General features: G+C 39.5%; 1 protein-coding gene across 3 annotated transcripts; it reads left to right on the top strand.

The window, feature by feature from the left end:
* The first annotated feature begins 204 nt into the window (after positions 1–204).
* On the top strand, positions 205–12,361 carry DNASE2B (deoxyribonuclease 2 beta). Of its 3 annotated transcripts, XM_066264959.1 has the most exons (6): positions 206–468; positions 3,286–3,463; positions 6,746–6,827; positions 9,795–9,956; positions 11,196–11,393; positions 11,744–12,354. In XM_066264959.1, exons 1-6 carry the CDS (start codon positions 317–319, stop codon positions 12,082–12,084), a joined length of 1,113 nt encoding a protein of 370 aa, XP_066121056.1. In that variant the 5' UTR covers positions 206–316; the 3' UTR covers positions 12,085–12,354. The 3 variants fall into 3 exon arrangements, with proteins under 3 accessions (XP_066121057.1, XP_066121056.1, XP_066121058.1); XM_066264960.1 differs by lacking the exon at positions 11,196–11,393 and having other exon boundaries at positions 205–468; positions 11,744–12,361; XM_066264961.1 differs by lacking the exons at positions 206–468; positions 3,286–3,463 and adding an exon at positions 6,517–6,636 and having other exon boundaries at positions 11,744–12,360.
* The last annotated feature ends 1,727 nt before the right edge of the window (positions 12,362–14,088 follow it).

The following is a 14,088-nucleotide window of genomic DNA, read 5'->3' as shown; positions in this document are numbered from 1 at the left end:
CGGTGGGGGCCAGATAAATGGCCTCAGGGGGCCGTATGCGGCCTGTGGGCCGTAGTTTGGGGACCCCTGCTCTAAAGGGTTAAGTATATATCCTTTTTTCTCTCTAGAACTTTTTGATGACTTTGCAAACCAGTCAACAATTTAGCACAAAGGCACCCTGAGTCACGCTGGTATGCTGTGACTGAATCACAGGACTGACTACATTAGATTCATCCCATTCTGAAAATGTGCAAAACACAAACAACAGAGGTAAACGGAATCAAACGTCAGAGCCAGCACAGCCCAAGAGAGATTTGAAACTAAGACTCCACAATCTATGTGGAAAGTTTTCTGGTGTGGCATGGAACAGAGGCAACAGAAAATGACAGCAAGTCTAAGAATAACCCTTGCTTTGCTCTTCCTTGGCTTCTTTGGGATCCTGGAGGCGACAATATCATGCAGAAATGAAGAAGGTGATGCTGTGGATTGGTAAGTAAATGAAATGTAAGGTTCGAGGCACGCAAGCAGAGAGCCAGCATATCAGAGGCAAAGTGGTTCACTGTGAAGTTCCAAGGAGAATTCTACCCCACTTCCTCCCTTAAGAAGAAATGAAATCAAAGTGTGTAAATGGGCCAAATATCCAGACAAGGGTAGGTTTCTGAGTGAAGGATCTTCCCTCTGAGAAAAAGCTGAAGCCCCCATGGGCCTGACTCATTGCTCTCAGCAGGGCAAGGCTGGAAGCCATAGATGTGGGGTAGAGCTGACAACTTCTTTCAGTTGCCAATTTCCTTTCATTGCATTGTGGCTTTGCTAACAGAACCCTCCCAACATCCTTCGAGAAACTGACAAAGGAGAGAAGGCAGATGACTTTCTTTTGGAAAGAAGGAGGGCAGGATCATACATAGGACTGTTTGGTTGACCTTGTTCATTCGGCAGCACAGGCAGCTATTGGAGTGAGGGATAGGTCAGTGGCCTCTTGAACAGCGTCAAAGAGACAGAACACAGCTTTGTAACATAGTCATGGATTCCCGTAAAGCTTTGATCACTTTTTCACTCTTTAATTGGGATATTTTGGTTTGATGTTATGTTTGGAGTCAAGCTTTGTGTAAACTTCAGGCCAGAGAACACAGGCATGCTCACGCAGACTGTCAGCAAATAGTTACCGAGCTCCTACCAGGCCCTGGGCTGAGTTTTGAAAATTCAAATATGAAGTCTGGCCCTCAAGGAGCTCAGAGTTACGTGGTAAGGGTGTAGATGGGGCACTGAGGAGCACAGAGCCCAAAAGGCTTCTCTGAGGAAGTAGTTTTGAGTGAAGTGTTAAGAACAAATGTAAGTTAGAAAAACAAGGGAGAAGCAAGGACATTTCAGGCCAATGAAGGAGCATGAGGAGGTCCAGAGACCAGTTTGGAAGCAGTTAGGTATTTTTGGCTCTTCAGGAGAAGGTGAGGAGATGGTAGGAGGTGAGCTTAGGGAGACAGGTGAAGGCCAGGTCATGAATAGCTTCATGTACCGAGCCCAAGTCTGAACTTGATGTTGAAAGGGAGCTACCGAGGACTTCAGGCAGGGACTTGATGTGGTCAGATATGCTTTAGAAAACCCACTAGCAGTCTGTGAAGGCTGGCCAGCTGGGGATCAGTCTAAAGTCATGCAGACCAACAGGACCCTGGCAGCATTACAGGTGAGAAGAGGTGTGGACTCAACTCGGAGAAGTGGTAGTGGAAGTAGAGAGGAGGGAACACTCGGAGGAGACTTAGTAATGGGTTGGCTGAAGGTTGTAGGAGAAAGGGAGAAGTTAAGGAAGATTTTTACATTGCTCGCATGGATATATTTCCTAACAGCAGGAGATGAGGAGATTTGGAGGAAAATGTCACAAATTTGGTTTCAAAAATATGAAGATAAACCTTTCTGGAACATCCTTGCATCATTTAGTTTTATCTAACCTCAGCACAGAGGTCTGGGCTAGAAATCCATTTGTGAATCTTCATCATATAATAGGAAAAATATTTAAAAGCACTAATCTTCAACTACTACTTGGCACACTTACAATTTACACACCCTTCACTGGTGGGCCACCAAACTGTTATCAATATTTAAAATATATTCTTGCTGTAAGTAAATGGACATATAACTGAGCACTGTCGGTCAGAGGGATGCTGAGCTGAGCAGACTGTAAGACAGTCTCAAGCTGCTACAACTTACTGGGAGAGTTAAAGGGCAGAGTACTAAGTCAGCACCAATGAATAATTTCTTGCTGCCTGCCACACGTGAGGAACTTGCCCTGAGAGTAAGAAAGCATGGTCAGGGCAGGAAGAAGTCTATTTAAATTGAAGTGTAAGACTGAGGACAGCTAAGTAAATGGTGAGATGTTTTTACTGCAGTTAAGACACATTACAATGTGTGCTTTACTGTGAGCATTTGAGAATTTAACATGCGGTTTGTGCCATTAGGGAGTATTTGGCTAGACCGGAGCGATTCTGCCCTCAGGAGACTTTCAACAATGTCTGCAGACAGTTTCGATCAGCACAACTGGGAAGCACTACTGGCAATTTATAGGTGGAGGCCAGGGATGCTACCTGTGCACTGCTCCCCCACAGCCAAGAATGCTCTGGCTCAAGATGTGAATAGAGCACATTGAGAAACCCTGAGCTAGATGATCCAAACATGCCCAGTGGTATATTGGCCCAACCACCTCTCCTCCCCAAAGGAGATAGGCAAGCAGGAAACAGTAGTAAAGGAAAGCAAAGTACCTACTTACTTAACTGGCCTTGGCCCTTAATTCTCAATGCAGAGCGTTCTGATAAACCGAGTTGAAGAATATGGGTTAGGCCAGAGGCTCAGGGGAGCCTCCACCCACCCGAAAGCCCAAACCCAAGTCTCATACCCAACAAGTCAGTTGCGAAGAGGAACATGCCAAGAACTGAGGGCAGAAGAGAAAAACACATCAAAGACCATGCCAGGGCTGGCCTGGGCCTTGGCCTTGGCCTTCTCCCTGGCGTAGCCATAGGGACTGTAGAAACAACCGAGAAAGGCACTCTCACTATACCTGTACTTTCACTAAAGAAATCCCACCCACCAGGCCAGTTAACGTCTTAGGATATATCCAGTCAGATTCACATTTCCTTCTCTGGAATCAGCAAGAATGAAGTTGGGGAAAAAGGCTAAGAACTTGAACACATCCCTTTCCTTAGAACTAGAGCCCTTTTGTGAAATATAAGTGAAGTGATATATTTAAGTGCTTACCACAGTGGCTGTTGTCAGGGAGGCAGTCAATAAACGTTAGTAATTCATAATTATTTCCTTTGTTAGGTTTGCCTTTTATAAGTTACCTAAAAGGCAAGACAAGAAAAGTACAACGACTGGGTTAGAGTACCTATACCTAGACTCCACAACCAGAAGCTGGAGGAGGAGTAAGCTACTAATGAATACCACTGAGAGTGTTTTGGGAAGGACATTAGAACAGCTGTATGAAGCATATGCCTCCAAGGTAGGTTATAGTTAATTATTAATTTGAATCACATGAAATGCATAAAACAGAATCTACAGCTTCCAAAAGATTTTAACTGCTCACCTCTCCAACTTCTAATCCTAGCAACTTGATTCACAATCTGAATCGAACTGAGCAAGACCTTAGGGTCATCAGACTCTACAGTAATGTCAAATTGTTGGTACATTCAGTGGTACCACGTCCAATGGTATCACTGGACAAGGTGCGGGATAATTAGATACGGAAGTCTTCTGGCTGCCAGATCTGGCCAGTTTGCTCAGTACAGCAGCACTCTCCTGTTACAACGCAGTGTAGCTCTTTGATCAGTATATCACGAGTTACGGGGCTATTCATGCTACGGTGGTTATGAGTGGTGGCGACCTGTGTAAAGGGTCACTCAGTCTTCCTTTTAAATAATCTTTTTCAAAATGGTAGGTTGAGGGCTAGGACTCTACTTTAAGACCCTGGAACTAACTTGCCTGGATGGTGATTAAACTTGTTATCGGGACTTCATTAGGCAGTGAGCTAACGAGCAAAAGAAACATAGGTAAGGAGGCCTGCTGGCCTCGTGTGGGCCGTCTCCCAGGGCTCCCGGCACCATCTGCTATCCAGTGACAAGATACTGCTTTCCAACCAGGGGTGACGAGTAAAACCAAACAATAATCATTGTCCGTTTAAACTCATGTATGCATTTACTAACAACTTATGGAGACATAAATGTATAGAATGACAGCAATTGCAATGTGCTGGGCCTTTATGTATGTTAATTCATTTACTCCCTACAACAATACTGTGAGACTGTGTATCTGAAGGATGACTCAAAATGTGCAGAGCCCTGTCACTGTGCCTGCTATTATTCACTTTTTTCACTTAACATTAAGACCAGCCATCAGAGCCAAGTTAAAGTCAAAACTTATTTGTAGGCTGTTTGAATATATCTGATGTGCCAAGCACTGTTTTAGGTACTTTTAAAAAATATTTTATCTCAGCAACAACTCTATTTTGAATTAATAGATTATTATGTAAAATCAAAACTGCCTGCAGCTGCTTCTGCTAGCCGGGGTTGGGGCTGAGACGTGGAACTCAACTCAGCAGTGAGAAAGCACACAGGTTCCTGGTTCCCCTCCCCATCTCCCAGGCCGAGCTGGGCCGGTGTAAAGCCACTGTCATTTACCTTCCTTGGGGCAGACGGATCTTAGTTTGGTAGAATATAATAATGATCTTTGGAGGCTCAAAAGAAACACCAAAGCCTAGAGCTACACTGCTCTGCAATATAAAAAAAAGGGCAGACGGGAGCTAGGAATTAACTAACAAGTACAAGGAAGATGGAGGGAGATGAGCGGGAGGGGGCGCTCAGCGTGATAACGTACAGTCATTCTATGCTCATGCCCTCAGTAAAACCTGCTCATACACAAAGCCTTGAGTGACGCATTCTAGGGGAAAAATGACTGTAAAAGGGGCTGATTTCCACATCGGGTTGGCATGGAGCCACAGGAAGAACACTAGTGGGTGATGTCCCGGTGAGACTGGGTGCTTTGTGGAAACCGGGACTATGTGCCAGCGTGACTGAGAACGTAACTCCCACCTCCTGACCTGGAACTGAACTTCTGAGAGTAAGAGGCAAGATCAGACCAAGTGGTTTTAAATCTCAAATGTCGAGGTGACCTAGGTCAGTATCTGGATTACATTTAAAATAGTTTCTTTTCTTTTGTCTTTGTAAATAAGAACCTTCCACACACCTTCATAATAACACTTATCAGACTATGTTGCAGTTGCCTATATGTGCTTGTCTATATTCCCTGCTAGTCTGGGGACAGACACCGTACTCTGTTATTCAATATCCCATAGTCCAAATAATACCCAACATATGTGTGAAAGGAATAAAGCTGTCCAAAGGCACATGCTGTGTCTGCCTATTCCTAAATCCATGATTTCCCCTGTATCAGAGAGCCTCTCTCCTCACTAGGGCCACACCCCCTATAACCTTAGCTGGTTGTTCAAACCTGGTTAGAATAATACATGCCATCTAGTACAAGAACACATTTCCTCATTGAATCTTTCCAGAGCCCATCTACATTGCACCCCAAAGGCACACAATGGTCTCATTACCACATCTGTTTCAGGCTTAACGAATAGCTAACTAACTGTCAGCGTTCTCCAGAGGAGGACATAAACGCCAGCAGTAGCTTGGTTAATTATGGGAAATGAGGGTGAGAAAACAGCTTACTTTCCTGATATTCCTAAACACAGTAGCCAAGAATGCTACACAGATTTTGTTACATGTGCTTCTACAAATGTTTTTAGATTACATTCACTAATTAAGCAACTATAAGAGATTCAGTTATTGACTTTTTTTCTGAGAGAAAAGCAATGTTTTTGTTTGTTTGTTTGTTTTAGAAAATGGGTTGTCCTTTCTGGCTTTGAATTATGTCTCTGAGATTTTTTTTTTTAATATCGACATTATTGGCTTCAATAAAGGTCACTGATTCGTGACAAAAATGAAATGAAGCCACACAGGACAAATATAAGCAAGTTTCTAAAACACAACACTGAGATACTCTCAAAATAATAGCTTTATTTTGACTCAGAGGTTTGGCCAACTGTTTGGAGAATTTATTTGTATTTTGCCTTACCAGGGGACATCCAATAGCACCTATTCAATATCACCATTTTTTTCTAAGCGGAAAATACCACATTAGAAAGGTGAAATGATGCAGAAAGGGGTTGAGGAAAAACCTTCCCGAATCAGTGAGGTAGGAGGAGCAAAGAATGAGAATGCAAATTAAACACAAAACTCTGACCAAGCAGTGGAGCATAAAGAAGGCAGGACACCAGATCCTGACAACCACATCTACATTGTGCCTATAATATCAATGGAAAAAAAAACAACCCAGGTGTAATCCTTGGCTGGGTGTTCCTCCTTCATTTCCTGAACTAATATTTGAGTACTTTTTTTTATTATGTACTAGTTGCCAAATCAGAAACATGGCTCCAAAACAACCCAGAGAAATAGGAATATCACCCTCACACACATATCACAATGCAGAGGGCTCCTGTCACACAAGATAAAGCCATGCCTGGTTGAGAATGAACTTCCTGACCCTTGTCTTGGATGTCCCAGAATTCATATTGATGGAGAAGCTGCCAATTAGAGGAATGGAATACTTCTTAATGTGAGTTAATGAAAGCTCTGCATTGCAGGCAAGGTAGCTGGTAGAAATGTTGTGATCATATTTGTAAGTGAAGGATTTACACCACTATGACCCTGATATGTTCTTGCAGAGTAACAACACTGCCTATCTAATGTACAATGATGGTGTCCCTAAATCTAAGAATTACAGCAGAAAATATGGACACACCAAAGGTATGACAAAGACTGTTTCTCTCTCCTACTGGAAATCAATGTTTGTATTCCATCTTGAATATCCTTATATTCTACACCAAAAAAATAGCTTTACTTTTTAATGCTTTATTTTCAGTTATCAAAACATGTGATTTCTATATCACAAGTTATAATTCATAATTTAGGCAATTTCCTTTTCAAACATGCTTTATTCTTAACATATTTTTAAATGTGTGCATGTGTGTTTTATAACAGAAATTCAGGTATTGACTGCTGAGAATACCAGCCAGTCTTTATAAAATGTGTATGTGTCTCTATGTATATACACACATTTTAGTCAGGTTAATTAAAGGATAATTTACATAGAGTAAAATTTACTTATCTTAGTGTATAGTTCTCTTTGAAATACACATTTAAAAATAAATAAAATAAAATAATTGATTTTAAATGGTTTATAAATTATAGTAATTTTGTTATATATTTGTTATATATTGTTATATATTATAGAAATTTTTAGAGTAACTTTTGGTATTTTTCTACTTACAAGCTATGTATACTGCTCAGAAAAATTAGGGGATATTTCAAAATGATATGAAGCAATAAAAAAAGAAGCATTTGAATTTTTTATTAAACAAGAACATCAGAAAAGCAAATGACAAGTCAAACAAAGTTGTTCAATTATGCAAATGAGATGCAAACCTAACTTTTATTTCATTGGTGAAAATGCACTATACAAAAGGCTGAATGTGCTGGCATATCTGCATGTTCCCTGATCCCCTAATATTTGTGAACAGTGTATATATATACACATGCATTTTTTAAAAATTCAAAATGCCAGTAAACAAAAATCTTAATCTGTAATCTTAATAACCATTAGATAATCACACTTAATCCTTTCTACCTTTTTTTAAAAATCATACATAGTCTTAAACATTTTTATAAAACTATTGTTATGACTAGTTTTCAACCTTTTTTTTCAACATAATAAATTATGAATTACTTTTCATGGCAGCAAGTATTCAGAAGGTTCCAAACTCAACTGTCTCCAGGGACAGGAAAGTGATGTCAGCAAAGGAAGTGGGCTGACCTGGCAAAGTAACTGGAAAAGTGGAGAGTACATACTGAGTCTAAGGGAGCAGTCACTACTCAACATGCCTTATAGCAATGCAATTTTCAGAGGATGTTGAAAATTAGTATTTGTAGGAAATCTTCCAGTTTTTAAATGTTGGCAATGAATTAAAAGTTTTAAAAATAGTCTTCAAGCATAATCATATGTATCTGCAGGCTAAATTTGCCCTGTGGGTTGACAGTTTGCAATCCCTGATTAAGAATATAATTTGTGGCCCTGGCCGGTTGGCTTAGTGGTAGAGCATCAGCCTGGCGTGCAGAAGTCCCAGGTTTGATTCCCGGCCAGGGCACACAGGAGAAGTGCCCATCTGCTTCTCCACCTCTCCCCCTCTCCTTCCTCTCTGTCTCTCTCTTCCCCTCCCGCAGCGAGGCTCCATTGGAGCAAAGATGGTCCGGGTGCTGGGGATGGCTCCTTGGCCTCTGCCCCAGGTGCTAGAGTAGCTCTGGTCGCAACAGAGCGATGCCCCGGAGGGGCAGAGCATCGCCCCCTGGTGGGCGTGCCGGGTGGATCCCAGTGGGGCGCATGCAGGAGTCTGTCTGACTGTCTCTCCCCGTTTCCAGCTTCAGAAAAATACAAAAAAAAAAAAAAAAAAAGAATATAATTTGTAATGACTGTCAGATATCATGAGCATTGAGTGCTTCTGATTTTGCCAGGTCGCCCTCCTGATGGTCCTATTTGCATGGAACCTAACAGTTTTTATAATATGTCACATTCTCCAACTTCTCTGCCAACAACCTCCTGCCACCACTCTCATTCCACTCTGTTAGTTGCTGCAAGGGTTTGGAGGAAAAGATTTGGAAAGGATTAGGGCCTAATATCAAGTTGAGGAGTTCTTTTTGCCAAGTACCTTGACATCCTTTAGCATTCATACCAGGAGGTTAAGATTTCAGCCAAATAGCACACTCATCAGGGCAGACGCTAGCGCCTGAAAGTTATCCAACTCAGATAAACAACAGAATTTTGAGCTTTTTCCATCCACTAACAGGTATTGACTTTATATGCACTGAGAGAGCAATAGTATGCTTTCTTAAATCGTGTTTGTGAAAGAGAAATAACTGGCAGGCATTTGGTTTCCACTTAACGATAAGGCAAAAATGAATGAGCTTTATGTTTGCATGGTCATATACAAGCTAGAAAGTCTTGTTAGCCTATCAAAACGGAAATAGTCACAGATGCCTGCTGGACAGGGTTCTTTTTGCCACATCACAAGATGGTGAAAAATGTTTGTTTTCTCCCTTTCTGGCCTCCATGTTATTTTGCTCTAGAGATTTTTGCTAAACACAATTAACTGAAATGTTGTAACATGGCCTCCCTTTTTTTCCTCTTTGCTTCTTTTATTCTGTGCTTGTGGATTTGGGGATTCTACCGCAAATAAAAGAGCACTGATTCTTTACAAGAAATTATTGCAAGTACATTTCTTCATTTGCTATTTTCTCTTTCAACTGTGCTTTTTAGCCAGCTCTTGAAAATAACTTCACTGCTTAGCAGTGAAGACATACCTAACGCTTGCCAGGTGACCGTATAGTTTAACAAGGTTGAATTTCAATTTAGCAAGTTTGCATTCTGTCAAAACCAATTTTCTTTGTCGTCTCAAATGAAATTCCTCCAACCTCTTTGCAGGGTGGCCGCCCTGGACCCCCTTTTGTGGTGGCTTATTATCAGAAATGGGGCAATACAATGTGTGCCTGAATTGGTTTTAAAACCTTTGAAAAAATTAGCATGTTCCTTGTGATTGATTATCAGCCTAATAAAATATTAGCCTGAAATATAAATGAGCTCAAATGTTGCAACTTTGAACTGTATTTTTAAAATGGAGCTATGTTTCTCTGATTTATCTGTATTAACTGTATCTTTGGTAGGTTTGCTGCTGTGGAACAGAGTCCAGGGGTTCTGGCTGATTCATTCTATTCCCAACTTTCCTCCAATTCCTGAAGAAGGCTATGATTATCCACCCACAGGGAGACGGAATGGACAAACTGGCTTCTGTGTAACTTTCAAGTACAAACAGTATAAAGCAATAGGTAACATCAGAGTGTGTAAAAGGAGAGAGAATAATGTTGAGGAAGGGGCTGTCTTAATATATTTGCCACTTTATTTGTTTCTGTATTCAGAGACCCTCTGATTTCTATATTCTAATATTGGCTTTGTCATGAGGTGCCCTGGGGCAGGCTCACTTATTGGGCCTTGGTTCCTGGTCCTTCACTGAATTTTATACACTTGATCAGGGGCATAGTTTCAAATGTCTGCAGGGGCCAGGCAGGTAACAGAAATAGGTGGAATATTTGAATGTTGCATGGGCAGTGGGGATTGTTACAAACTGGGGTGTTGGCTTTTCCCTGGCTTCCCTCAGAAGCTTCAGCTCCATATTGTTGTAGCTCTGCAGGAATGTAGACCTAATGGCTATGGATGTCCATAATTTTTAAGGGTTACCGGAAATCTAGGGGGGGGTGTCTTTTTTTTAATTGTGCAGATCTCATGTTGCCTGTAGGCTGCCAACCTGACCCTTCTGAGCCCCAAGATGATCTTTCTTTAAGGTCTCAAGTTCAAATGGCCCAGTTACTCTGGTTTGGAAAATTGTGAGAGGGAAGACAGCAAGGAACACTGTATTACAAATCACTTTTTACTGAGTTGGCTGCTAAATAGCAGCAAAGAGTGACTTATTTCAAAATAAAAGAGGTTTAGAAATGTTTTTCACCCAATTTTCATCTATGACAAAGATTTCTGAGCCAAAGCCAACCCGTCTAAGTAGTACAGTTCATGTAATAATTGAACAGCTGAATAGCATAGAGCTTCAGTGTGCACATCATGAGCTGATCGTCCCTGAAGCTGGATGATTGGTACATGGGAGCTCTCTACTTGTATATGTATACATATAGGAGAAAAATCATGGCCTCCACGACTAGACTGCCTGGGTTTGAATATCAACTCCATCAGTTACAAACATGATAACCGTGGTTATGTGACATGAATTCTCCATTATTTCATCTATAAAATAAAGATAATGATAGACAAACTCAGCTAATCATAAGATTGCTATGAGGATTAATTAGTAAGTCCACATAAAACTCATGGAACAATGCTTGCAAAGTAGTACGTGCTCAATAGGTACCAACTATTTTAACCCAAAAGTTTTTTGAAAGCTATTGGCTTAAAGAAGGGAATACTTTTATTGTTTTTGAATTCACAAAATATCAGTAATACCAACAGTATTTCCATTGGTATCTTAATTCTCAATTTTTCTTTATTGTTTCTTTTTTCAGATTCTCAGCTTTTGGTCTGCAACCCAAACATTTACAGCTGTTCCATCCCGGCTACATTTCACCAGGAGCTCATTTACATGCCCCAGCTGTGTGCCAGGACCAGTTCAGCAGAGGTCCCTGGCCAGCACCTTGCCACACTTCAGTCAGCCCAGGGACAAAAGTTCCTTCATTTTGCAAAGTCAGATTCTTTTCTTGATGGTATGGAAGACCATCATCAAACAATATGCTATATAACTTGGCTGTTGAACTCATTTTGGATTGTGTAGAGGAAATATACTGATTATTCAGGAAAAAAGAAGTAAGAAAAGGGATGGAAACATTTTCGGACACCAATATCATCTTATTATAATGATAATAACTTTTATTTGCATATTACTTTAGCATTTATAAAATGTTTTTCATCCACTAATTTTAATTATGTTGTTATTATTGCTCATGTGACACCTGCATATCAGCGATGAATGCTGATTTTTATTCTTGAGGATATTTTCAGACACTTATCTAAATATAATTACTAACTTCACTATCTTTCTCCTTATAAACCCTAGACATCTTTGCAGCCTGGATGGCTCCACGGTTGAAGACGCACTTGCTAACTGAAACCTGGCAGCGAAGGAGACAAGAGCTTCCTTCAAACTGCTCCCTTCCTTATCATGTCTACAATGTCAAAGCAATTAAGATATCTGGACAATCTTATTTCAATTCCTCTCAAGATCATGCCAAATGGTGTATTTCCCAAAAAGACACCAAAAATCGCTGGACATGTATTGGAGACTTAAATCGAAGCCCATATCAAGCCTTCAGAAGTGGAGGATTCATTTGTACCCAGAATAAGCACATTTACCAAGCATTTAAAGGGTTAGTTTCATATTATGAGAACTGTAACTAAACTTGGTGAATGGACGTATATACTATCATTTTCAACATTGACAATGGATCTTCTTCCACTAGATTCATTCTTTATATTTAAAAGCCTGTGAATGCACTTATAATCCACATATCATCAAGTAAAACACTTTTCTCCCATGTTTACCATTTTATCTTCTAATTAGTGGCAATTTATCTTCTTTGCTTTTATAATCTCTAAACATAAACTGTCATGTATAACTAAAATGAGAATTAAAGAAAAAGCATTTGCTCCAGATTAGTCAACTCTCAATTATTCATGGACTGACTGGCAATCTTGTAGATTAAATTTCATCTCCCTCATAAACTCCCCTGATTCTCCTACCTACATTTTTTTGAAAAGAAAAAAAAAAAGCATCTCTCTATGTGTGTACTTTAAACTATTTGTTCCTATTACTTTTAAAGTTATTTCTCATTGGTTTATGGTTAAGCCATGTCATTCTTGCAGCTACTACTTACTAACTGTATGATCTTGGATCATTCACTTGAACTCTTTGAGCCTTGGTTTACATATCTGTGAAATGGAGATAATAATCCTGATACATTGACAATACTGTGGAATTTGGATCTTGACTCTCACACCCAGCAAAAAAGACAAAAGAAAGTTTAGAAACGAGTAATATGTAGAATGTAGTTGTCCTGTAGAATTTGTTAATATTTTTTAATTGCATGTCTGTTACTTAGAAATTACTGTTCAGTTTTTTTATACTACATAGCACATGATCTGGTGGAAATAAATCAAGTATGAAATGGGAGTAGGTGAAGATATATGCAATCATCTATACAGAGAGAATGAACTAAAACATGCAGCTAAATTATATGTAATCTGGGTTTTGAAGTATCAGATATTCAGGAATATTTTTAGCACCTTTTGTTTTTGTTTTTTTAATGTACCTTGATTTAGTCACTTGACTTTAAAACATTCCTCTTATTTTACTGTAATTTTTAATGTGTATCCTGCCCCTGAAATGTATGTTATGATACAACGTCAGCTGCAAGTATTGGTGAGGATAGGGAGAAAAGAGAACTCTCCTGCACTGTTGGTGAGATTACAGATTGGTGCAGCCACTATGAAAAACAGTATGGAAGTTTCTCAAAAAATTAAAAATAGAACTACCTTAAAACTCAGCATTTTCACTTCTAGGTATATATCTGAAGAAATCCAAAACACTAATTCAAAAGGATACACGTAGCCTTATGTTCATTACAACATTATTTACAATAGCCAAGATACAGAAGCAATTTAAAGGTCCATCAAGGAGAATAGATAAAGAAAAAGTGATATACATATATATACAATGGCATATTTCTTGGCCATAAAAAAGAATGAAACCTTACTACTTGCAGCAACATGAATGGACCTAGAGGATATTATGCTCCATGAAATAAGTCGGAGAAAGACAAATACCATGTGATTTTACCTATATGTGGAGTCAAAACAACAAAATAAGCAAAAAAACAGAACAGAAACAGAGTCATAGATACAGAGAACAAACTGATGGTTGCCAGATATGAGGAAGGATGGAGGTTGGAAAGATGAAGGTATTAAGAAGCACAAACTGGTAGTTACAAAATAGTCATTAAGATATAAAACACAGCATAGGGAATATAGTTAATAATATTTTAATAACTATGTATGGTGCCAGTATAGAAATGTCATTATGCCGCTATACTGTAGACCTGAAACTAATATAAAATAATATGAAATGTTAACTGTAATTGAAAAAGATTCAAAAAACAAATTTAAAAATTGAAGAGAGCTTTTAAAAGTCAATAAACAAGTACTGATGAGGAAGTAAAGAACTGGGAACCCTTGTGAATTGTTAGTGGGACTGCAAATTGGTGTAGCCATAATGGAAAACAGAATAAAGGTTCCTCAGAAAGTTAAAAATAGAACTATTTTATGACCTAGCAATTCACTTTTGGGTATTTATCTGAAGAAATCCTAACAATGCAATGCAGTAAGAACTGCTGTTACCCATATTTT

The sequence above is a fragment of the Saccopteryx bilineata genome, chromosome 3 (genome assembly GCF_036850765.1).
Source record: "Saccopteryx bilineata isolate mSacBil1 chromosome 3, mSacBil1_pri_phased_curated, whole genome shotgun sequence".
Classification (NCBI taxonomy): domain Eukaryota; kingdom Metazoa; phylum Chordata; class Mammalia; order Chiroptera; family Emballonuridae; genus Saccopteryx; species Saccopteryx bilineata.
Note: the sequence above shows the minus strand (reverse complement) of the source record. Positions and strands in the feature narration are given on the sequence as shown.